The sequence below is a fragment of the Martes martes genome (genome assembly GCF_963455335.1).
Source record: "Martes martes genome assembly, chromosome: 7".
NCBI classification, from domain to species: domain Eukaryota; kingdom Metazoa; phylum Chordata; class Mammalia; order Carnivora; family Mustelidae; genus Martes; species Martes martes.
In genome coordinates, this window is record NC_137894.1 from 40,425,587 (window position 1) to 40,452,765 (window position 27,179).

Here is a 27,179-nt window from a genome sequence, read left to right on the forward strand (position 1 = left end):
TTCCCCAACAGTGATATAATTAGCTTTTTAAAATTGTTATTGTCATTATGAACTCTAATTAAACATATAATGTGTGTTACAATGTATTTCATTTATTCTTCTTATATGATCATATTCTCTTCTCTTTAGCTGGTGGGGGACTTTTTAAGTTGTCTCCTGAGTCATTTCTGAGTCTCTTTGATAGTTCTTCTTCTGTGAGTTTCATGGTTTCAGGTCTCACATTTGAGTCTTTAATTCATTTTGAGGTTTTTTAAGATTTTAAGTAATCCCCACACTCAATGTGGGGCTTGAACGCACAGTCCTGTGATCCAGAGTTGCGTGCTTTACTGACTGAGCCAGCCAGGTGCCCCTGAGCTCATTTTTGTGTATGGTAGAAGATAGTGGTGTGGTTGCGCTTCATTTTTTTGCATGTGGCTATTCAGTTTCCTCAACACCATAGATTAAAGAAACTATCCTTTCTCCATGCGTATATTCTTGGCTCTTTGGTCATAAGCTAAATGTATTTGCATGGGTTTATTTTGGGGCTCTCTGCTCTACTGATCCATGTGTGCATTTTTATTTCAATGCCATACTATTTTGATTACTGTATTTTTGTTAATATAGTTTTAAATAAGGGAACATAATGCCTCTAGCTTTGTTCTTAAGAATGCTTTGGCTATTTGGAGTGTTTTGTGGTACTTCATCTTAGAAAACAGAATGAGTAAAGTCACAGGGAAAAAAAGCATAGAGCATGTGTGTCCACCCCCTTAACTTAGGCAAAGTTTTGATTACTTGCTCATGCATTTCCAGAAGTGGAAAGCACAATCTCCAATCTCTGCAAAAGAACCAATTTCATCTGGAACAGAACTTTCAGAGGCTCACAGAATCAGAAAGTAAGAATTGGGACATTCGAGACAGAATACTATTGAGTCTTTCTGCACAGTGCTGTTGAACTAACTGAATGAAATTCTTTGCTGCACGTTGCCACATTCCTGTACCTATTATAAAGTGAAATGCTTTGTCCCAAACCCCATGCAAATCCTATCTACCTATGTACTAGGAAATTAAGATCCTTTTACTATCATGGCATGTAAAAAAACAAAATAGCTGGGTGAATTTTCACCAAATTAGAGAGTGTTTTTAGAATGGTTTGACAAAGGCTCTAAAATCTACTGGAGGGTCCTGGAAGGCAGACGGCAATTATTGTCTAGAGAAGCTGAAAGTGAGTTATTAGATTGCTATGTGGGTTCCGTATACCATGATGGTAAGATGTGGACACAGCAAACAAGGGTTAAAAAACAAGCCCTAAATATATTTTAGGTCTAATGCTACACAGTAAAAGCATTGACTTTGGTGGGGGGGGGAAGAAATTTTCAAACTATATTCAAATAGATGAGTATAATGAATCCCATTTACCTATTACTGAATTTTAACAACTATCAATGCATGGTTAATTTTTTTAAAAAAGATTTTATTTATTTACTTGACAGAGATCACAAGTAGGCAGAGAGGCAGGCAGAGAGAGAGGAGGGAGCAGGCTTCCTGCTGAACAGAGAGCCTGATGTGGGACTCGATCCCAGGACCCTGGGATCATGACCTGAGCTGAAGGCAGAGGCTTTAACCCACTGAGCCACCCAGGCGCCCTGCATGGTTAATTTTATTAATATCCCCCTCACACCCATCACTTCCCTCATTTGTTTTTGAAATGCCAGGCATCATATAATTTCAAAAATATTTAGTAGCAAGCATGAATTTTGATTGACTAGATTCTCACTTGGACAATTCCATGTAATATGCTCCTACATGAATAGCAGCAGGGACTTTTTAAAAATATATTTTTAAAATTTAAATTCAACTAATTAACATATAGTATATTATTAGTTTCAGAGACAGAGTTCAGTGACTCATCAGTCTTCTCTAACACCCAGTGCTCATTATATCCCGTGCCCTCTTTAATGTCCATCACCCAGTTGTCATCCCCCTCTCGCCCTAAACCCCTCCAGCAACCCTGTTTGTTTCCTATGAGTAAGAGTCTCTTATGGCTTATCTCCCTCTGATTTCTTTCTTTCTTTTTTTAGGATTTTATTTTTTTTAATGTATTTTATTTTTTAAAAGATTTTATTTATTTGAGAGAGAATGAGTGAGAGAGAGCATGAGAGAGAAGAAGGTCAGAGGGAGAAGTGGATTCCCCAAGGAGCTGGGAGCCCGATGAGGGACGAGATCTTGGAAGTCTGGGATCATGACCTGAGCCGAAGGCAGTTGCTCAACCAACTGAGCCACGCAGGCGCCCCATTTTTAAATGTATTTTAGAGAGAGAGAAAGAGAGAGAGGATGAGAGGGGCAGGGTCAGAGGGAGAAGCTGATTCCCTGCTGAGCAGGGAGCCCAATGTGAGGCCCAATTCCAGAACTCCAGGATCATGACCTGAGCCGAAGGCAGATGCTTAAATGACTAAGCCACCTATGTGCCCTGATTTCATCTTATTTTTCCTTCCCTTCCTCTATGATCCTGTTTTGTTTCTTATATTCCACGAGTGAGATCCTGATAATGGTCTTTCTCTGATTGACTTATTTCGTTTAGCATAATACCCTCTAGTTCCAATCACGTCAATACAAATGGCAGGACTTCAGGTTTTTTGATGGCTGTGTAATAGTCCATTGTAGAAATACACACCACATCTTATTTATCCATCAGCAAGGACTTAAAGATGTTTAAATAATAAGAGATGCTGTAAAGGACACCTAGTATTTTCATGTACCCTAGTTTTATAGCTCTTGGGGTTTTATACTTAGCTCTCCTGACTGGCTTTTTGGGCTTGGAGAAGCAGACCCCCTCTGGATCTTAACTTCATAATGCACTGAATGAGGCTGGATTCACTGGTTGATCTTTGAGCTTCCATCAGCTTTGACGTCTCTGATCTGTGAACCTCATCATGTTGTGGCCAGCAGGTCTAGACGGATGTCCATATAATTGTTAACACCCTGAACTCTCAGCTCTGTTGACTTTTTTGGGTGAAATTTCCCTGATCTGGAGGTCTTGTATTCCCACAAGTATTTCTCTAGGCCAAATTTTAACTCTTGAGTGGATGCTCCTATCTTCCTGCATTATTTCAGCTTTGCTTCATGTGTCTCCCCAAAGACCATTCAAGGCTGTCTAAGAATCCCCCTGTCCAGCTTTCACAACCTCTGGTATTGTGCTCTCATTCTCATGTCAACTCTATCTTCTACTTCCCCTTACCCTGTGCTCTCTTTTATTGAGTCCGAATTTCATAACTACGGTACAAATAATGACCTCTCCAGTTGAAAAAATATATATATTCATAACACATGTATGTAAATTTTCAAAATTTTACTATTAGTAGGAATCTAATTCCTACTAATTGAAAATAATTTGACTAATTAAGACTGAAGGTAACCTACCTTCACATTGTAATTGACGTCTACCAAGAGAGAAATTATTTGTCTTTTTCAAAATTAGCTTAAGATAGATCAAAATAAACAAGTCAAACAATGACCAACCCATTAAACTCAAAGAGAATACTTTTTGCCCACTATTTGGGTGTTAAAGTAGCATTAGTAATGCATCTATAGTGGACTGATTCTACATTACCACAAAAGCCCAGCTTTTACTTAGTCCTAACAGTAGAAAAACTAATGGATTTTTTCTTCTTCCACATTAACAGGCAAGTAAACTTACTATCATTGCAGCCTGTGGCCAGCTGGGAAAGCACAAAGTGGAGTGAGTTCTTGCTGTGACCCTTTTGCAATCCCAGTAAAGTGTGGGACCATCAGAACACCTACTACAATAAAAATGTCAGCTGTGTGAGGTGTATGCAAGTAATGAGAACGGACAGGAGGAAACATGAGCTAGCGTTACTGCACCCCTGCCCAGGCAAAAGGTTATGGTGACTAACCTAAGCACAAGAACAGCCTTCAGTTGATGGAATGAAGTTCCAATGAAGTTACCTGGATTGAGCAGCACCTGAGTGACTAGTGAAACAGACCTCGTTCTTCCAGTCACTTGTGTCTTTTCACGTATTTAAAGGACTCCTTTGTAAGAGGAGATCAGTATTTGTCTCTGTGTGTAAGTTTTGAAGGCTTGGTAGGATACAGATTTGTAGAAGGAAAGCCGCAAGAAATAACCAACATAACCAGACTTGACTGGAGCAGGTTATATGCTGGGTGGTAGGGAACACTAGGAAAGAACCCTGGAACTGATGACTAGAATGGGCTGCAAAGATAACTGTTAAATGGTCATGTGGGAGTCAAGGATTACACTAACATGCTGAGGAAATACTACAGAAGCACCCAGAACATGGCCTATGTCATTATCTCTAGTTAGTAGGTCAGGTCAGTCAGCCACATCTTACACCAAAGTCCTCACCTGGGGAGGAGAAATGCTTCTCCATTTCTCAGAAACACAATCTACTGATAACCATTTACAGGATTTTAAATTCCCAAACAAGTGTACAACTCCAGCCCTGTTCTTTCTTCTGTAAGATCTCAGTGACTATTACTAGGAAAAAAAAAAGTTTAAATCATGACTTACTCTTTAAGAACGAGAAATTTCTACCACTACTGTTTACTATCAACACACCTATCCCTTAAGCATTATGTCGAACCTCCAAAGTAAAAAGGCTTTGGTTGTGATTAATTGCAATTGAGGAAAGTCCTAATTATGTACCCTTTGGTAGTACAGAGAGGTTGAGTTGGTTTCTTAATTTGTAAAAAGGGAACAAAGGTCTTCTGGGTTGTTGTGACGCTCATCCAGGAAAATCTAGGTCACACATATAGCACTTAGTCTCACTTGTAATAGTCAGTTATGCTTGCTATTATCTTACAAAGTCTGTGGTGCTAAAGTGATCACACTTGAGTAGTGGTTGCTTAAAAAATGACACTTGTTATAAAATGTGCTTCTACAAATGAAAAAAGGGGGACTATGTGTAATACAAAAACCTATTCAACATTTTAATAGGTTTGTAAAAAGCTATTTTCCTGAAGCTTACCCCCAACTCTATTATCTCTCAGCAGCATTAACTTTCAGAGAGAGAGAAAAAGGTCATTTTTCATCCCAGTGTGGCTTTGGCACACTAACTGCAGGTGACCACAGGATGGGACCCTTGAGAGCCTGCCCCACTAAACGATAAACAGTGTCAGCTCCTTATTAAAAGTAGCTGGTCTTGACTCATCTATAGTCAGCTGCTGAATTTCAGTTACTTAACCTACCCGGTGCCTGATATTCTCCCTCTGCTACTTTAGAAAAGCCACATTCTTCATTATATATACCTAGACTGACTGACAAAGAAACTTCTTTTGAGTACACAAAGATATGGCATATATTTGGTAGGACTTTTTATTGGAAGTCTAGTAACTGTTGTAACTGTTAACATGTAGATAATTTTAAAATGTATGAAATATGACCAATATGGCCAGCTTAACAAATTATTTACATGTCATGTAGAGACTATTTCATGTTGCTAGGTTTTTTTTAGTTTTGTTTTGGTTATGGAAGCTGTGTAAAGATTGTCTAACTTTTCCTAACTGAATTGTACTTCGGTTTTATATTTTTAAAAAAGACCTATCCCAATCCAGAATTGGGTTTTGCGCTACTGATGAAACTCACTTCCCTTCAGTGAAGAGAATGCATTTCCTAATTTCATTTGTAAGGCAGATGGTGCTCTTTCAAAATGCTTATCTAATATCCTCATATTGCTAGCTTAATAGCTGTACCACTTATTACTCACAGTGAGTTTTAAAATGAGTTTATTCAAGAATGTTCTTAGGAAGGCAACAATGTTTGTTGTTAAAAAAAACTTCTGTTTCTTCATGCTGAAAAAGTAATGTAAGAGGCTATAGTTATAAGCTTCTTTCTATTGGAATTCTGGTAGTATATATAGCACAGTGTAGTCATTTCTGCGATGCTAGAATAAATAAAAAAAGTCTCTTCTATGCTTCTCTTCAAAAAGTGATGAATAACAACAGAAGATGGCATAAAAAAGCCATTTTTTTCTATTCATTCTGTAGTATTGGAGCCAGTATCTAGGAAACAGAGGAGAGAGAGAGTAAATTCAAGGCAATTTAAAATTTAAATACTTTGAGAATCTCTTAAAAAAAATAGGAACTAATGGTGGTGTGAGGGGTGGGGAAGGAAAGAACCTGAGGGAAGCTGATCAAAGAACTGCCCTGAGAACCTGAAAGTTATTTAAGGCATAGGTAAGAGGATAATTCTTAATTCTCCATAGTTATGCTACTGAAAAACCAAATTGTATTACTGGGTTCATTATGTAAGTTATACTGGTTTGGTTCCTAGGGCTATTACATGACCATTTTTTCCTATCAGTTCCTCTACTATCCTCAAATTTTAAACCACAAAGGACCATAACATACATAATCAGAAGAAAATTGTATTTTAATTCCCGGTGAGGCACATACCAAAATTCCAGCCACTATCACTCTTCCGATTTCAGAAAGCTGACTTTTAGAAAAAATGGGCTTACTTCATAGTAGCACTCATTTATCTGGTCACTAAGGAATGGTAGTTTCTCTGTTACTTGAACTTCTACTTTTACATGCCAAACTTTTTATATTTTACTTTTGGAAAGAAAACATTCTAAGATTGTACTTTTTTTCTGCTGACAGCATACATGGAACACAACTGAAGCTCTTCCTGAACACTCAACAGTTTTTTCTTCAAGACCAGTTAATACCATGTGCTGGAAGTGGGGCAAACTTCTCAGAAGCTATAGCAATAGGTAAGGCTGATTTGCTACTTTTCATCTACTGAATTTTGAAAAACAGCTAATCTTGCATCTTTAGGTAAGAGTATCTGTAATGTCCAACATGGTAGCCACTGCCTAGTTCTGTGTGGCTATTAGTTAACTGATAAAATTAAATAAAAAATAAAACATTAAATTTCTTAGTTGCCCTAACACATTTCAAATGCTTAAGAGCCATATGTGGCTACTGGAAAGTACAGACAGAGAACATTTCCATAGGTACAAGTTTTACTGAATACTACTGGTCTTTTGACAGAGATACAGAAGTTATAAATTAATGCCCAAATTCCAGAGTGTGGTAAAAACTTAATACGAAACAAGTATACATTATTTGACATGCAGAAATGTTAACATCTTGTAATCCAGAACTATAAAATTACATCTTTTCTGTCATTATAGCAAGGAAAGTATTTGATAACTATATTAAAAAGTCATCTTTGCTTAAAGTTCTTAGAATGATTACTCCTAGCTAACTTTCTGAAAAGTGCAAGTCATTGAAATGTTGCTAAGTTTTGGACACTTTCTGATATCCAAAAGAGACTATTTCTTTGGGAAAAAAAGGGGGGGGGCAAAAGTATAATTTTATACAGCCCTGAAAAATGATGTACTGGCAAACGTGTATACATGTGGATGTATATTACCATGAAAACAGATACATAAGACTAGAAAGTTAAATATTAAGTGATGATATCTACAGATGGTGTTATAAATTATGCTTTTCTACCTTCTTTATAGTTTTTCATTGGTTAGCTTATTTCTTTTGAAACATAAAACAAAACCTGAGAAATTAAGGTATTTCTACAGTTTCTTTTGCTTTTCAAAACTCCCCTTCTTAGAGAGTTACACTTCTGTATTTCAGAACAGCTGTGTAGACACAAATGGTTCAGATCATAAAGTAAAAATATATTTAAAATATAATTAGCAAAAAGGAAATAACTAATCATGGAAGAGAAAGATGTATAGGTTTTGAAACATTTGACTTAAACAAGGTCCTGGATCTGCCACAGAAAATATATCTGCACAGACAGATCAGGAATGGTTATTTACAATTATACCTGATAAGGTTCTTATGGTTATTTTAAAATCTTTAAATCATTACTTTAAAAATATAAAATGTATAGGCATCCAGCAACACAGAAACTAGGATAAATTGCAAAAATTAAACACTTCAAATTTGCAACTGACATGGGGGGAAAAATCCCTTAACCTGCGGAGGCAGTCTACGTGTCCTATGAAATGTTCACACCTAAAGTCATTGAGAGGACTGTTTGAGAATTGAGATCAGGATTTCAGAATCTAGCTGAGATGGAAGCCATTTTCCCCCATAATTTCAGGCAAAGATTTTTTAAAGAGTCACAAGAACAAGATTTCAAGCAGCTTTGCTTTCACAGTAATTAGGTAAACACTTACTTTTACCATCACAGGCTACAATTTTCACTTTATCCACTTTAATAAGTTCTGTCACCTCTCTGAATTCAACATCATTCAATACAAAAGTCCACACGTTATCGCAGAATCTGTATGTATTTAGAGAGCCCTTTAAAACAAAACATTTAGACATACCATGAAGTCATTTTTCCCCCCAAAGCAATTTGAGAACTCAGCTACCAACTACCTAACTCTTAAAAGAGCAGGGCAATTTAATGTTTACCTTAAGATCTTCACCCCATCATTTAAAAAAACCACCCTATGTAACTTTCCTAGGAGTTATATACTGTAGTTAGCAGACTATTTTCAGCACTGTTAAGAGTCTGCAACTTACCTGAAACAGGGAAAAGTTGAAAGGAAATTTAAATTTGTACTTCTACTGCCCTCTTGTGGCAACATGACAAAAGTTCACTGCTCTCGCAGTAGAAAATCCACACACCACTTCAGATTCCACCCAAATTTAATGACTGTGGACCAGAAGCCTTACCAATAACATACTCAATTAACGCATTTTGTAACATTCTGTGCATTATATTCTGTATTTTTACAGTAAAGCTACAGAAAAGAAAGTTAAGAAAATAATGAGAAAACACCTTTACAGTACTGTATTTATTGAGAAAATCTGTATCTAAGTGGATCCATGCAGTTCAAACCCATGTTGTTCAAGGGTCTACTGCATTTTATTGTATGTGTTAACTCCGAACTTGCACAGAAGTAGGGACTACCCAGAAACATTCAATTTTAAACCTGTGCTTCACTCAGATGAATTACTTTATTAGCCCCAGAAACTACAACATTACTGTCCTAGGCAAATTTTTTTTTTTTTTTTTTTTTTAAGGAGCAGGAATATGTGCTTAAACATTAAAAGGAAATTTTTGAAGAATGGGGTGAAAGTGCAAGGACAGACACCAACTGAATACAATCAAAACTTGAGACATACATACACATGGAATCTTCACAAAGGAAATTTAATATTGGTAAGATTAATATGCCCCAAACCTTCAATTCAGAAAAACATTCTCTGCAGTGGTACCCATAATAGTAAAAACTACAGTCTGTCTAGTGTTCTATCAAGTGAGAAGGATCAGGGAAACTATAATGGCTATGAATGACTTAATGAAATTTTAAAAATATGAGTAATTACTATTTGTTGGACTATGCTAGGCCCTGAGCATACAAATATGATTCCTGTCATCAACAAGCTTCGGGTAGCAGGGGAGAGTATTAAAGTAAGAAAATATATAGTATACCAGTATCATGAAGGAGTAATAAGCTAGGGGCACCCAAGGGTATGGAACACATGGGGCACAGAAGGCTTCTCCCACAAACTGAAGTTTAAGTTTTGAAAAATGAGTAAAAGTCAAGGGAGAGGTGGGACAGTGGAAAGGAAAACACATATATAAAGGGAACAATAAGTTCCAGAAAACTAAATGTGTCAGGAAGTCCCAAGGGGAAGATGATTCTGGAGAACCTTGGAAAGCTTTTGCTCTATCCTAAAGGTCTTAGGTCAATGAAGATTTTGAGCAAAGTAGTAACAGCAGATTTGCATTTCTCCTGATAACAGGAAGAGTTGATTGGAGGCAGACTGGACTGGAGGCAGAGGCAGCTGATGCCTGAATGAGAGAGGTGAGAGTGGCGTTATTACGGCAGCAAAGAGGTCAACAGAAGTGGAGAGAGCGGCACATGGGTGGCCCAGCTGGTTGAGCATCTGACTCTTGATTTCTGCTCAGGTTATGATCTCAGGGTCATGAAACTGAGCCCCTTGTTGGGCTCTGTGTTCAACACGGAGTCTGCTTATCCCGTCCTTCTGCTCCTCTCCCACCCTCTCTAAAATAAATAAGTAAAATCTTAAAAAAAAAAAAAATAAATCTTCAACCAATTGGCTATGGTGGGGAGACAAAATTTGTTACCCCTCAAGATTCTGGCTCCGGTAACAGTGCACTCCAAATCACCATGTGCAATAAGCAGCTGGTGTGTAGAAGAAAGCCTAGGCGCATGAGCCTGTTGACTTTAGAGCCACAGGGTTGGAAGCATTCATTCAGAGACAATGTGGAGCCCTAGCTAAACCTAAGGAATACCAATAATTAAACTACAAAGGGTCTGAGAGAGGAGTCAGAGAATGGAAGCCAGGACTAATCAATAATATCACAAATTATGCATGAGGTTTAGCAATGGCATGGCAAGAAGAGTTTCAGTGGAGTGGTAAGATTAACGCATGGAAAACCACATAAGACATACTATTAGGTTAACAAAGAATTATTTAAAAAAAAAAAAAATCTCCTTAGCTATAGTCTGAGTCTTTGGAAGGCTACACAGCCAAATGCCAATTTTAATGTTCATTTCTAGCATCCCTGAACTTGTGTGTAATGTTACTGTCATATCTAATTAGGGAGAGCTATGCCAATTATCTGAACAAGGCCATGTTATTGGGACTTATGCCTAGTGTGTGACAATTCACTCTCAAATATGTATTGAAATTCTGTTATATAAATGTTTTACTTATTTTATTGCTATATTAAATGCTAATATTTAAAATAGATAACCTAATTAAGAGAGCTCATTGGCTAGATAGCTTTTGAGCCAACAAAAGCTTAATAAAATGTGAACACAAGATGATATATTTTAAGGTTTTTGTTTGTTTTTGTGTGTGTGAGAGTGAATGCACTAGAACAAGTGAGGGTTGAGGCAGAGAAAGAGGGACAAGCAGGCTCCCTGCTGAGCAGGAAGCCCCAGGCAAGGCTCAATCCCAGGACACTGAACACAGACAATTAACTGACGAGTCACACCTCTCTTTAGAATTGTTTAGTGAGCTAGAATCCCTAATAAATATAAAATCTTTACTACAATTTGTTTAGTTATTTAAATATCTTATTCACTGTCTTCATGAGAAAGTCATAATCAAGTATAGGAACTCAAGAATCCACACTTTAAAATAAAAAATGTTTTGGAAGGAACTTTTTAAATATTAAATAATTCTGATATTGGGCTTTGGTAAAGTAACTGATTTCCACAGTAATTGATCTGGCAAACAGTATCTTGAATGCACCTTTAATAAATACATGTTTCTTTTTTAAACATTAATCTACAACTGGGCAACATTCTTACAGTTAAAATATCTTGTTTATTGTAGAAAATGGAACAGACAGGGAATTTAGAGGGTGATTTTTCTTGACCATTAAATCTTTTAATGTTTACTATCAGAAGTTTAAGTAATTATAACTCTCACCTTCCAGCATACATTCTATCAAAAGCATACGTTGACTCTTTAAAAGAAATGTTCTCCCTAAAAATTAGAAATTATTAAAATCTTAATTCTCATACTCAAGGAGATTTTTCCCCCCTGTAACATTCTACTACATGATCTCAGTTATATGAAATTCCTTTGAGGATTTAAAACAAAAAAAAATTTACCACTTTATCTAAGAGTATTGTTTCAATGAGCCCTCGGGTCAGTAAAATTCACTACAACAATGTAGATTTCAATGTGATCTAGCCAAATGCGTTTGAAAATTAGAAATGACCAATGTGTGATCTCTTCTGCCTTTGTCATATGTCCCACCAAGCAAAACAGATTATTTGCAAACTTTCTGGACATAAAATTGATCAAGCTACTATAATGGGAGAGGTAGGTAACCAAAGCCTGAGCTTAGAACAGTAGGAAAAGAAAAAACAAGAATGGTAAAGTCAGATCTGCTCAAAGCTAATTTTTTGAAAATACACAAACTTACCAAACATTATGCAAGAGAAATATAAATGTCTAATTATGCTGAACTTTAGCTAAAAGGAACTGGAGAGTGACAATAATACAACTAGAAAACTCAGGTATCAACATGGATTGATTTCAAATTAAAGCATCTTGGCAGATTTGTACACATGGTTGTATAAGACAGCAACCTACTTTTGCCAAAATCGTTACTGTTAAAAATTCAAGAACCTATTGATAACATTTTATAGAGATACATTTTACTACAGATAACTTTTAAGCATGTGAAACATTCTATAACATGCATGCTTTATCCCTTCACTAAATTTGTTCTCTGCCAACCGAATATCCACAATGCCTGGTATGTAACAGGCACTGAAGTGTTTGCTGAATAAATTTTTAGTTCAAAACTTTAAGAAAACCCCCAAACGCTATGGTTCTCTTAAAAGCAAATTAACCTCTGTTCTTTTCATATAGTGTAACCTTTTAATTTCTACTGTATGGTATCCCTTAAAACAACATAAGCATAAATATTATATATAACTAAATATAATTGTACACTGTTATATATCTGACTCCACCAATATCAGTATCAATGTGGTAAAATTACTTCTTTCACCATGATACTTTCAGTGGGCTTTTAGTTTGATTTTACCATCAAGTTGAGAAAGACAATTTTGTTCAGTTTGGGATTACTGTTCAAATGAGATCAAGCTATCAGAAGAGACCATGATCTACTACCAGTTCAGGTCTTCGTAAGAGTCGGTGGGCGGCAACATGAACCACTTCCATGGAATGGGTGAAGATCAGAGTTTGAAAAACGGAAGTGAGCTCTAGGGAGTACTTTGTCACTTACCTTCAATCCTGCAGGTAATGGTTCTGGCGCTTGAAATCTCAGTAACTCTTCAGGGAAAGCAGCCAAACATACATAAGCTTATTTGTGAAACAATGGAATAAAGATCTAAAAACAACTGTCTCACATTAAGTGGATAAACTTAGTATGGAGGTCATTTAAAAGTAAAGTATAATTAAACCATCGCTTCCTTTTATGATTCATAAATATAAAGGGGTCCTTAAAAGCACTGTTGTTAACAACCACCGGTGCAAGCTTTTAGATTTAGTAAAATATCCTTACCCTGAAATTGACTCTGTTCCTGACCCTCTGCGCCAATGCTGAATTTATAGCTTTATCAAACTGAAGTAGAACTTGAAGGGCAAGTTGGGGGGTGATCTGTTGAGACTGAGAAAAAGTAAAGGTCATAAATCCTTTTAGGGAAGGACATTAAAGACAAAATATGTATGAATTATCATCTAAAATTTAACTGAGGTTAGCCAGAGACTCTTAAACTAGACTCCCTTATTCTTTAACATACTGATAATTAAGAAGTAAAAGCCTGACGATATTTTCTTGCACTATCGTAACACAAACATAATTTGGAGAAGAAAACATGCAGTGATGTTGCACTCCCAGGACAAGACTATCACTCTTTTACAGTATCTGGAAAGAGGCATTTGATCGATTGAAGGAATGCAGTTTCTTTATTTAAAAAAAAAAAAAAAAAAAGCAGGCCCAGTAATCTAATTTCTTAAAAACCTAATCTCATCAAAACTCATTAAATGTATGAAAACAAATGGAAATACTTATTATGTTCTTAGATGAGTTTATTTTAAAAGGTTACTTCTCCTAAAACTGAAATATAAATTCAAATTTAAATCTCAAAGACTATCAAATGGTCTAAAACTATCTTAAAGCTACAGAGATTATGCTTTATAAGTAAGAGAAAACCAATAATCTCAATTTTTATGTTTAACAAAAATCCTTGAAAATTTAGGCATGTTAAACTATGTCATTTGATCTTCATTATATTTTATGCCCTGTAGTCAGGATGGGATACATACTGACTTGTTGGGTCAAAGATTCTAAGATACTTAACCTCATCTCTTTGCCTAAGAGTAGGGCTCTAACAAAACTTATTACAGACTCATCTAAGTAAAAAGTTGGTTTTTAGTCTCCCACCTGTATGAGCTCATCAAGGCTCTCCTGGAGACTGTTTCCCAAAGTTGTATTTCTGTATAATTGATATGCCATGGCTTAGGAGGAAGAAATTGTTTTTCTTATTCAGGCTTGCATTGATGTCCTAAAAATTTAATATGAAAGTATTAAATATTATAAACCATGAAGGTAATATAGTCTACTTAATACATCCTAATATATGCTATTATAACTCTTAATAATTGCAAACTGCTATATAATTAAGACAACATTAAAAATGATTTTTTTTTTGTTATTTTGACATGGGCATTTATACTCCTTTATACAAAGCATAGATATATTTATTAAAAGGTACATCTTTACCATTTCTTTTAAAAGTCTGCCTTTGGACCTAATCTAGAATCAATTTACTGTGTACTACTATTCCTTTCTCCTTACCGTCAGTCAGTGATCCAGACAACGTTTGGCTCACATGTGAATGCCCTCCACTTCATTTTCTTTATTCCTTAACATTTGGTATTTATAGAGTGCCTACCAAGAAGACAGCACTGTGCTAGGCAGGAGGGAGACGAAGATGGATAGAATATGCTCCTGGACTCGAAAAACCTTATACTCTAAAAAGGGTAACAGATATACAAAACAGTAATTAACTCAGTAGAGAATAAGCACCATGATAGATGTACACAGTGTATGTGGACTGAGTGAACTTGTTAACAAAAGCTTCCTGATTCTTCAAGCTAGACTTTGGCCAAGCAAAAGCAGAAGATCATCGTAGGCTGAAAGGTATGAAAATGGTACAGTTTGTAGAGAGAACTGTAAGTTGTCCCACAGTATTAAGGTCTAAGTATGCAGAAGATGGCATGAATGTATTTGTTCCAACGGGAGGGATGCCAGGGTGAATGTACTGGAAGATGAGGGCTTGAATAGGGGGACAGTAGTAGAGATTCAACAAATACTGAGCTACAAGTCATACACAAGATCCCTGACCTCATGGCACTTTCAGCTTAGAGATGGACAGGAGACATATACAGGGAGTTATCGGGCAAAACTCAGCAAAAATAATGACTGGTTATCAGTCTTCACATTATATACCTGTGAACACTTGATATGAGATCATTTCTGCTTTCTTGAAACCTTTTCTTTGGCTTTTGGGGCCCCACACTTTGTTCTCTCCTCCTAACTCACTGGATACTACTGTATTTGTTTTCTTTGGCCCATCCCTCTGCAGGTACCTGACTTCTACTTGAGCGCCCTAAGGCTTCTCAGGTCTTCTCTAGATGCTTTAACTCCCTTAGTATTAGGCTATCTGCTGATGACTCCCAAATGTCTATCTCCAGTCCTTCTCCCCTTGTTGCCCTATATAAAGCTGCCTCCTTGCCAATGAATGGAAATACCAATTAGGTAGCCCAAATGAAATGTATCAAAAACTGAATTCCTGGTACTGTCCCTCCAAACCCTTTCTACCCTCACCTTGCCCACCTTAGTAAACAGTAAATCTAGTCCAGGGTAAGACCCACCCCCCAATTTTACATTCGACATTAGCTTCTCTCTCACTCTCCATCTAATATGTCAGTCTTTTCAGCTCTTCTAAGTATAGCCAGAAGCTGACAACTTTTACCATCTCCAGTACTACACCATCAAGTCCCCATCATCTACCAGCAAGATTACTATGATAGCCCCATAAGAGGTCTCCGGGTTTCTACTATGGCCAGTAACACCCCTGCCCCTAGAGCTGCCACACTGAGCCTTTTAAAACATAAATCAAAACAAATTACCCCAATCCCCCTTTATTCAAAACCTCCAATAGCAGCATCCTGTTTCAGAGTAAAAAACATGATTGGGGTCCTCCATTACCTCAATGAACTAACCTTCTGCCACTTATTCCTTCATTCCCTCTGCTGCAATCAAACTGGTCCCTTGCTGGTTTTCAATATGGCAATATAGTCTTGCACTAGGGTCTTTGCACTGTCTGTCCTTTTTGGTTCATGTGTTCTTACCAGATCCCTTCATGGTTCACTCCCTGATTTAATTCAGACCTCTGCTCAAATGTCACTTCATCAGAAAAAACTTCTGTGGCCAACCTATAAAAAGGAACTACCTCTCTTACCCCTTACACTACTTTATTTTCATTCATACCATTCACTGAAGCTGACATATACATGCTTATTGTTTCCATCCACTAAAAGAGATGTTCCATAAGGATGGGGACTTTGTTCAGTTATATATTTACCATCTAGAACAATGCCTAGTAGATAGTATGTATTCAATAAGTATTTGTTAGTAAGTCACTTGGTGCTATGTCTAAATGCTATTATCAAATATTATAAATTTGTCTAGTACAAAGTTTTCTACTTTACTGAAGAAAATGAAGCAATGAAAACTTCCAGACTCTCAAAATGGCATCGAACCATCTACCAGTATCTGTAACCACATACTCTGCCTGCCTGCCAGTCACTATAGCCAAACTACCCATGCTGTTATGCAAATACAATCTTTTCTATCTCTGCATCAAGCCTATTCTCTCTAGTACACTCAAGAATATCGTTCCAACAATATAATCAGTCCTCCTCTCCCTTACCGTCAAATTTCCCATCTTTATGGATTATTGCCATCAGCAAACAGGTAGCTACTTCTCCCATCTTCCTAAATAAATAAATAAAGTCTCAACCCCCTTTCCTCACTGGCTACACTATATTTCTCTGTGCAGCAATGCTCCTAAGAGTTGTCTGTACTCAGTGCCTTCTCATTCCTTTTCTCTCATTTTCTCTTCTACTCACTCATCATAGACTCACTCCTTACAGGCTTTTGCCTCCAACATTCAAAATAAACAGATGGTGAAGGTCACCAATGGCACTAATAAAGCTAACCCAAAATTCTCAGTCCTCTCCAGACTTAATCATTTGACACAGCTAATTACTCCCTCCTCTTTGATAAAGGATCTTGGCTTAGCTTCTGGGACACGACACTTTCTGGTTGTTGTCTGGTTGTTCTCTTAAGCTCACAGATTAATCCTTTTTCTATACCTTGCCCTTGAACTCCTGGGTCCAACTGCCTACTCAACATCTTTACTTTTTGTCTTTTCTATTTCAGGTGATGTAACTCCATACTTCTATGGGCTTATGCAAAAACCTTTGAAGTTCTCCCCTACTCCCCTCATCTCACCTTTACATCCAATCCCGAGAAAATCCTGTAAACTCTATCTTCGAAATGCATTCAAAATCCATCCATTTCTCATCATTTTCATTGTTATCACCCTGGTCTGTGCTATGGTCATCTGCAACTGGATTACTGAAACAGCTTCCTACTAGGTTGCCCTGCTTCCACACTGTCCCTACACTTTAATCCCAACCTAGGAGCCCATATCTCTTTTCAGCTCCAAACCTCCCATGGCTTCCATTTTACTCAATCCTTACAAAAATCTGGCTACCTAGGATCTCTCCCTTGCTCTCACCCTTCTACAGACACACTGTCTTCCGTGTTTTTTTTTTTTTTAAGATTTTATTTATTTGACAGACAGAGATCACAAGTAGGCAGAGAGAGAGGAGGAAGCAGAGAGCCCAATGCGGGGCTCGATCCCAGGACCCTGGGACCATGACCTGAGCCGAAGGCAGAGGCTTTAACCCACTGAGCCACCCAGGCACCCCTTCCATGTTATTTTTAGAACATGACGGACCTGTACCTCCCTATGTAAGCCTTTGCAAAGGCGGCTCTTTCTACCTGGATACTCTTCCTCCAGGCATCCACTTGGTTCTTTTAATTCCTTCAAGTATAATATGTACTTAATGAAGCTTACACTCTGATGGCCCGTACTTAAAATACCAACTTCCAGCTCCACTCTGGAACTTCCCAATCCCCCTTTTCCTTTTTTGATGGCACCATCACCTAACACATTATGTTATTACTTTCTACATCCTCCAACAGGGACTTTTGTCTGTTTTGTTCACTTAGTAAAGCAAGTACCTGTAACTGACTCATAACGGAAGCCAAATAAATATCTGTTCAGTAAATTAATGAGGGCAAAAAACTGAGTATGTGGGTGGGTGGGTGGGGGGAGAGTTAAAAAGCACAAGGAGAGGTCCCAATGGAGATATACACCTGACAACGTAGGATTACCAAATCTTGTGTCATACTCTTTTGACAACAGTCTAAGAGTTATTTAGACAATAGCTGTAAGTTAGCAATGAACTATCAGAAATTAAAACAATCCCATTTACAATTGCATCAAAATGAATAAAATACCTAAAAATAAATTTAAGCAAGGTGAAAGCCCCATACACCAAAAAGTATAAAATACTGAAGAAAGAAACTGAAGAAACTGAAACCATGCTCATGAGTTGGAAGGATACTGTTAAAATGCCCATATTACCCAAAGCAATCTACATGTTCAGTGCAATCCATATCAAAATTCCACTCTCATTTTCCACAGAACTACAACAAACAATCCTAAAATTTATACGGAACAACACAAACCCACATAGCCAAAGCAATCCCGACAAAGGACAAAGCTGGAGGCAACATGCTTCCTGATTTCAATCTACACTACAAAGTTAAAGTAATTAAAACAGTATGGTATTGGCATAAAAACAGACAAGTGAATGGAACAGAATACAGAGCCCAGAAATAAACCCATATTTTTACAGTCCATTAACTTATCACAAAAGAGGCAAGAATATACAATGGGCAAAAGAGTAAATCTTCAATAAATGGTGGTGGACCATTTTCTTACACCATACACAAAATAAACAGAAAATGGATTAAAGACCTAAATGGAAGGCCTGAAATCATAAAACTCCTGGAAGAAAAACATAGGCAGTAATCTCTTGGACATTACCCTTACTAGCTTATTTATGCATAGGTCTCCTCAGGCATAGGGAACAAAAGCAAAAACTAAACTACTGGACTACACCAAAATAAAGAGCTTTTACACAACAGAGGAAATCATCAATAAAACCAAAGGCAACCTTGTGAGGGGGAGAGGATTTCTGCAAAGGATATATCTGATAAGGGGTTAATATCCAAAATATATGAAGAACTTATAGAACTCAACACCAAATCATCAAGTAATCTGGTTAAAAATTAGGCAGACTTGAATAGACCTCTTCCCAAAGAAGACATACAAGTAAGTGGCTAATAGACACATGAAAAGATACTCAACATCACTAATCGTCAGGGAAGGCAAATCAAAACCCTGAGATCTCACTTCACATCTATGAGAATGGCTAGTATCAAAAACACAAGAAATGTCAAGTGTTAGAGAGGATGTGGAGAAAAGGGAACCCTCTTGCACTGTTGGCAGGAATGTAAACTGGGGCAGCCACTGTGGAAAACAATATGGAGGGGTCTCAAAAAAAAAAAATAGAAATACCATATAATCCAGTAATTTCAGTAGTAGGTATTAACCCCCAAAATTGAAAACACTGATTTGAAAAAATATATGCACCCCTATGTTTGTTGCTGCATTATTTATAATAGCCAAGATATGGAAGCAACCCAGGTGTCCATCTGGAGAAAAATAGATAAGGAAAATGTGGTATATATACACACAATGGACTAGTACTCAGCCATAAAAAAGGATGGCATCATGCCATTTAAGACAACATGGATGAGGTAGAGTGTCTTATAATAAGAGAAATAAGTCAGACTGAGAAAGATAAATACCATATGATTCTACTCACAAGTGGAAACAAAAGATTTTAAAAAACACCCACGCACACACAACCAAACAAATGGATAAACAAAAAGCAAACTCAGATGGGTAAGCAGAGACTGATGGTTGGCAGAGGGAAGAGGGATGAGGAGTTGGATAAAATGGGTGAAGGGGAGAGGGAGATACAGGCTTCTAGTTATGGAATGAGTAAGTCATGAGAATAAAAGGTACAGCATAAGGAATACAGTCAATGATATTGAAAAGCAATGTAACAGGATAGATGGTAGCTACCCTTGTGAACATAAGGTGTATCAACTTGCCTAATCACTAGCTGTACATCTGAAACTAATGTAACATTGTGTGTGTCAATCATAACTCAAAACTCCCTACAGAACTGTGGTATATATAAACAAATATTACTCAGCCATAAAAAAGAATACCTTGTCATTTGTGACAACACTGATGAACCCAGAGGGTATTATGGGAAGTGAAATAAGTCAGACAGAGAAAGACAAATACCATATGATTTCACCTACAGGTGGGTTCTAAAAAAAACAAAACAAGACAGACTCTTTAATACAGAGAACTAGTGGTTGCCAGAAGGGAGGCCAGTGGCAGGAATGGGCAAAATAGATAAAGGGGAGTAAATGGTATAAACTCCCAGTTATAAAATAAGTCAGAGATGAAAAGTACAGCATAAAAAAGTCAACATAGAAAAGTCAGCATAAAAAAGTACAGCATAGGGGCGCCTGGGTGGCTCAGTGGGTTAAAGCCTCTGCCTTCGGCTCAGGTCATGATCCCAGGGTCCTGGGATGGAGCCCCGCATTGGGCTCTCTGCTCAGCGGGGAGCCTGCTTCCTCCCCTCTCTCTCTCTGCTTGCCTCTCTGCCTACTTGTGATCTATGTCAAATAAAGAAATAAAATCTTTATTTAAAAAAAAAAAAGTACGGCATAAAAAAGTCAACAATACTGTAATAACATCAGTATGGTGACAGTGACTACACTTATTGTGGTGACTCAGTAATGTATAAAACTATCAAACTGATATGCTGTATGCCTGAAACTAACACTGTATGTTACTTACACTTAAAAAGAATGGACTATTATAGACATAAGTTGTTATATGTAAGCCTATGGTGATCACAGAGCAGAAACCTATAGTAAAAACAAAACAAAGGATACCACTAAAGTCATCAAACCACAAAGGAAGAGAACAAGAAAAGAAGTACAAAAACAGTCAGCAAACGATTAACAAATGGCTATAAGTACATACCAATCAATAGTTATTTTAGCTGTAAATGCACTACATTCTCCAATCAAAAGACAGAGAATGGCTGAATGGATTAAAAAAAAACAAGGCTCATCTATATGCTGCCTACAAGAGATTCACTTTACATGTAAGAACATATACAGATGGAAAGTGAAGAGATGGAAAAAGATATTCCATGAAAATGGAAACCAAAAGAAAACTAATGCCACTATACTTGTATCAGAAAAAACAGACTTAAACATAAAGACTAATAAGACAAGATGTGTGTCACATAATGATTTGAAGGGGTCCATCCAACACAGAAAAGAATATTTGGAAATACTTGTGCACTCAGCATAGGAACACCTAGACATATAAAAAAAAGTATTAACTGACCTAAAGGGATAAATAGCAATACAATAATAGTAGATTTCAATATTCCATTTACATCAGTGCACAGATCATCCAGACAGAGAATTAGTAAGGAGACATCAGTCTTAGAACATGTCAGACCAGATGAACTTAACATATATATACACAGAACCTTCCATCCAAAAGCAATAGAATACACATTCTTTTCAAGTGCACTCGCAACACTCTCCAGGATAGATCAAAGGTTAGGCCACAAAACAAGCCAATGAATTTAGGTGGACTGAAATCATGTCAAACATCTTACACGACCACAATGGCACGAAACTAGAAATTACACGAAGAGACCTAGAAAATTTACAATGTGTGAAGATTATGCAACATGTTACTAAATTAACCGATGGGTCAAAGGAGAAATCAAAGAGAAATAAAAAATGCCTTGAGACATAAGAAAAGTTTGTTGGCTACATCAAAAGCAGCTGTAAGAGGGAAATTCATATTGATAAATGTCTACCTTGAGAAATAAGAAAAGTCTCACGAACAACCTAACTTTACACCTTAAGAACTAAAAACACACACAAAATAAATGAAGCCCAAAATTAGCAGAAGGAAGAAAAAAAGAGGTGAAATAGAGATTTAAAAGAACTAGCAATTCCAAATGAAAAAAAGAGCTGGCTCTTTGGAAAGATAAAACTGACAAGGCTCTAGTAAAATTCACCTGGAAAAAAGTCAAATAAATAAAATCAGAAATGAAAAACATGTTACAACTGACATCACAGAAATAGGATCTTAAAAGACTGCTATGAACAATTATATGCTAATAAACCGGACAACCTACAAGAAATTAATTCCTTAAAGCACAGAAATGAACGATGAAATAGAGAATCTGAATATACCAATCACTTGTAAGGAGATTAACCAGTAAACAAAAACTTCTCAACAAACGCAAGTCCAGGATCAGATGGCTTCACTGATAAATCCTACCTAACATTCAAAGAAGAATTAGCACCAATCCTTCTCAAACTCTTTCAAAAAATAGAAGAGGAGGGTCATGGGATTGAGCCCTACATTGGGCTCCCTACTCAGTGGAGAGTCTACTTGAATGAAGATTCTTTCCCTCTGCACCTCCCCCAACTTGGGTGCTAAGTCACGTGCTCTCTCCCTCTCTCAAATAAATACATAAATTATTTAAAAAGAATAGAAAAGGAAAACTCTTCCAAATGCATTTGAAGAGTGCAATTATTACCCTGAAACCAAAACCAGACAAGGATGCCACAAGAAAAAAAAATTGCAGGCCAACCTCCTTGATGAATATACATGCAAAAATCCCCAATATTAGCAAACCGAATTCAACAATACATTAAAAGGACCATACACCATGATCAAGAGGGATTTATTCGAGGGTAGAAAAATGGTTCAACGGCATCAAATCTGCCAATGTGATAAACCATATTAACAAAATAAAGGATAAAAATCCTATGACCATCTCAATACATGCAGAAAAAGCATCTGACAAAATTCAGCATCCATTTATGGTAACTCTTAACACAGTGGATTTAGAGGGAACATACCTCAACATAATAAAGGCCACACAGGACAAGCCCATAGCTAACATCACAGTCAATAGCGATAAGCTGAAAGCCTTGCCTCTGAGATCATGAGACAAGATTCCTGCCCAATTATTATATTTGACAAAGTACTGGAAGTCCTTCCAGAGCAATTAGGCAAGAAATAGGAATAAAAGCCATCCAAACTGGAAAGGAAAAGGTAAAATAACAAAACTACCAGAGAAATAAAAAAATCACATTTGCAACTGCATCAAAAGGAACAAAATACCTAGAAATAAATCTAACCAGGAGAGAAAATATCTGTATGTTGAAAACTACAATACATTAATAAGAGAAACTGAAGATGACAAAATAAATGGAAAGACATTCCATGCTCATGGGTTAGAAGAATTAATATTAATAAGATATTATTATTACCCAAAGCAATTTACAGATTCAATGCAATCCCTATCAAAATGCCAACGGTATTTTTCAAAGAGACAGAACAATCCTAAAATTTGTATGGAACCACCAAACCCTCAATAGCCAAAGCAATCTTGAGAAAGAACAAAGCTGGAGGAATCATTCTCCCTGATCCCACAATATTAGAAAGCTATAATAATCAAAACAGTATAGTACTTGCACAAAACAGACACGCACATCAACAGAACCTAATAGCCCATAATGAACCATAATCAACTCAAAACGGATTAAAGACTTGAATGTAAAACCTGAAACTATAAAACTCCTAGGAGAAAATACAGTTACAGTAAGTTCCCCGACACTGGTGCTATGATTTTTTAAATTTGACACCAGAAGCAAAATTAAAAAAAGCAAAAATAACAAACGTAGGACTACCTCATACTAAAAAGCTTCTGCACAGCAAAGGAAACCAACAAAACAAAAAGGCAACCTACTGAATGAAAAAAAAATTTGCAAAGCATGTAAGAAATTAATATCCCAAATATATAATTCATACAACTCAAGAGCAAAAGAACAAGTAACTCAATTTAAAAATTGGCAGAAGATATGAATAGACATTTTTCCAAAGAAGACATACAGATGGCCAACAGACACATGAAAAGATGCTCCACATCACTAATCATCAGGGAAATGCAAATCAAAACCATAATGAGGTATGACCTCACATCTGTCAGAATGGCTACTATCAAAAAGACAAGAAATAACAAGCGTTGGTGAGGATACGGAGAAAAGGGAACCCCTGTGCACTACTGGTGGGAATGTAAATTGGTAAAGCCACTATGGAAAACAGTGTGGATGTTCTTCAGAAAATTAAAAACATGACCACCATATGATACAGCAATTCCGCTACTGAGTATTTAGCCCCCCAAAATGAAAACACTAACTTGAAAAGAAATATATATGTTCACTGCAACATTATAATAGCCAAGCTATAGGAGCAACCTAAGTGTACATCAATGGGTAAAGAAACTGTGGGGAATATATCACAATGGAATATTATTCTGCCATAAAAAGAATGAAATCTTGCCATTTATAGCAGGAATCGATATCATGGGCGTTATCATTAAATGAAGTTAAGTGAGACAGAGAAAGGCAAATACGTATGATACTGGATACATGTGGAATCGAAAACCAGAAAGGGGAAAAAAAAAAGCACGTAGATTCAGAGAACAGATTGGTAGTTGCAAGGCTGGGGACACAATATAGTAGAGGGAGCCGATGTAAAACAGACATAAAAGGTTTGAATCATTCAAAATATTGACTTTTATATATATGCTACATACACAATGTAAGAGTTAAATATTAAAGAGAGAGGACAAGTGAAACTGGAATTTTGAACACAAGGCATACAGCCAAATAAAGAGGTTCAAAGTAATACTAAATAAACATAACTGTACATTTAAAAAAAAAAGGCAACATACTGAATGGGAGAAACTATCTGCAAATCATGTATGTAGTAAGAAGCTAATATCCAAAATATATAAAGAACTCATACAACTCAACAGCAAACTCGCCGATTAAAAAACGGGCAGAAAAGATCCAAACAGACATTTTCCCAAAGAACACATACAGGTCAACAACAGACATATGAAAAGATGTTTAAGACCACGCATCCTCAGGAAAATGCAAATTAAAACCACAATGAGATATCACCTCACACCTATTATAATGGCTATTATTAACAAGACAGGAAATAAGTGCTGGCGAGAAGGTAGAGAAAATGAGACCCTTGTGCACTGTTGGCGGGAATGCAAACTGCTGCAAACACTGTGGAAAACAGTATGGAGGTTCCTCAAAAATTAAAAATAAAACTACCAAATGATCCAGCAATTCCGCTTCTATTTATTTGACGAAAACGAAAACACGAACCTGAAATTAATGTGTCAATTATACCCCGATAAATATTAACTTAAAAAGCTCTAAGTTATTTATACATTTGTTAAAGTTACTTGCTTTAATGATCTTAGATTCTTAAAAATTTCTTATGCAATATTCAAATCTGTTAGATCTGGTATCCGCCACATCAATTTCGTGCTCCTTCATTCTGCAGTTGAGAAAATTACAAGGGCTCCACGTTCGGAATTAACTCTGTAGTCCTAGTCCTGTTTAAATTCATTACCCTGAGGGAGCTGGCTTGAAGTTTAAGGCAGACTTCAAATAAGCGAAGCAGCATAGGAATGAGACACTCACGGAATGCGCTCTCCTGATATTTGACAAAAACAACACAACACAACCCTAGATGCGTAAAGACATTCACCTGGCTAAAAATCCCGTTTTGGGCTGAGGACCTTCCCCAGGACCGCTCGGCTGGCGCCCCGACGACAACAAACCTCCCGGCAGAGGACGCCACCGCCTCCCGCCACCGCCTCCCGCCACCTCCCGCACTTTTCATTCGCGGGTACCGGCCGCGGGGGCCACCCGACAGCGAAGTCAGTAATGGGCCCACCTTGGGCCCCTGCCCTCCGCGCAGCCCTCCAAGACCCAACCAACCGCAGCCCCACCTCTCGGGGACCGCAGGGAGCGCGGGACCGGCTCACCAAGTACCTGCGGGGAAGGCGCTTCCCGCCGCGGAGCGGACTGAAGCGGAGCAGCCAGCAGTCCAGCAGGAAGAACCCACTTCCCGACCACCTCTTCGGCCGCCGCAGGAGCCGCAGAGCTCTGCTGACGACCCGGAAGTGCTCGCTGAACCTGGAAGTGACAGCCCGCGAGTGGGCCGGGAGGCCCCGCCCAGTCCCGCTCCGACGCGCCACTCCAGATTTGCCTGGGGAAGGCGGGGTGTGGAGGGAGGAGGGGCGTGGGGCCGGCGGCTTTCAAGCCCCAGACAGGTGAACTTGCTTCCTTTCCGAATAATTCACCAGGTTTGCTAAATCATGCATAAGGGAATTCTAACTTTGAGAGATTAATCTTATCCACTGTTAGACACACAATTAGGAATGTTAGGGCAGTCACACTTTATGCCTTAAGTATGTTCTAGGTAATACTGATGAAGACGTGGCAATACTAAATTGAAGACAAATTGTGAAGATTAGAGCAAGACTTACCATTCAAAACAGGGCTGCAATTCACTTAGCCCAGCAAGCGCTTGTGATTCCTGAAGAATTTTAATGTGGGAGAATTTGTATTTAAAATTTGTACCTAATGGAAGACAAACACTTCAACATATATTGGGTTTATAAAAATCCAAATGGTATCCTAAATGTGATTCAAGGCAGCAATATGTGTACAGCTGTTTGCCATTAAGTAGCTGAACAGTGATTAAGGAGTAAATACATAAGTGTTACCAAGTAGACTCACTCTCTGAGCAGGCCTATAAGCAGAACCAAGTCTCATTTATGATATGTTTTCAGCCACTTATTGAACTTTTATTGTTGGATTACCCACTACTAAAATGATTCTAAATTATAAAATACAAAGTGTGATAATTAAAGTAATGTTTAAAATTAAAACAGGATGAATACTTCATGCCCTTGAAGAATAGGAAGTAGCACCCAGACTACAGAAAGAGAAACAAAAAGTCTTAAACTATTTGAAAGGCTTATGAGATAGTTCAGTGTAAACATATAGTAGCCTAACAGAAGACCAAAAAAAAAAAAAAGGTGATAAAAATGAGTCAAAAACAAACTTTCCAATTAATTTATTTAAATTCATTAATGTTGCAAAAATATGATGTGCAACAAATCAGGACACAAGTTACCATATTCCTAACAAGTCAAAGGAAAATAAAATATTACATCTCCTTAGTAAATCACGACCAACCCTGTTATTTCTTACAGGGATCACATCAACATCTTGCACACACAGTCATCAGAACTGAATTTCTCACACTGTAAAATGACAGCACCAGGCTAGGCAACATCAACAGAATAGTAGTGAGATGATCACAGCACACTCTGTCTAAACGGCAGCACGTGAACTTATATTTAAAAAGATACTTGAATTTTTGAAATCTGTATCCAAGTGTGTAGGTGTCTAACTCACTCTGAATTGTGTTCTATGTGAATAGTGTCCT

At 37.3% G+C, this 27,179-nt stretch overlaps 1 protein-coding gene across 2 annotated transcripts; it reads right to left on the reverse strand.

Moving 5' to 3' along the window:
- Positions 1–5,722: 5,722 nt before the first annotated feature.
- Positions 5,723–25,851, reverse strand: GTF2A2 (general transcription factor IIA subunit 2). Of its 2 annotated transcripts, none has more exons than XM_080807697.1 (5): positions 25,715–25,851; positions 13,901–14,021; positions 13,019–13,123; positions 8,163–8,289; positions 5,723–6,015 (listed from the first exon to the last, which is right to left on the reverse strand). In XM_080807697.1, the coding sequence occupies exons 2-5, from the start codon at positions 13,970–13,972 to the stop codon at positions 5,990–5,992; spliced, it is 330 nt and encodes a 109-aa protein (XP_080663823.1). In that variant the 5' UTR covers positions 13,973–14,021; positions 25,715–25,851; the 3' UTR covers positions 5,723–5,989. The 2 variants fall into 2 exon arrangements, with proteins under 2 accessions (XP_080663823.1, XP_080663824.1); XM_080807698.1 differs by lacking the exon at positions 25,715–25,851 and adding an exon at positions 14,315–14,490.
- Between the last annotated feature and the right edge of the window lie 1,328 nt (positions 25,852–27,179).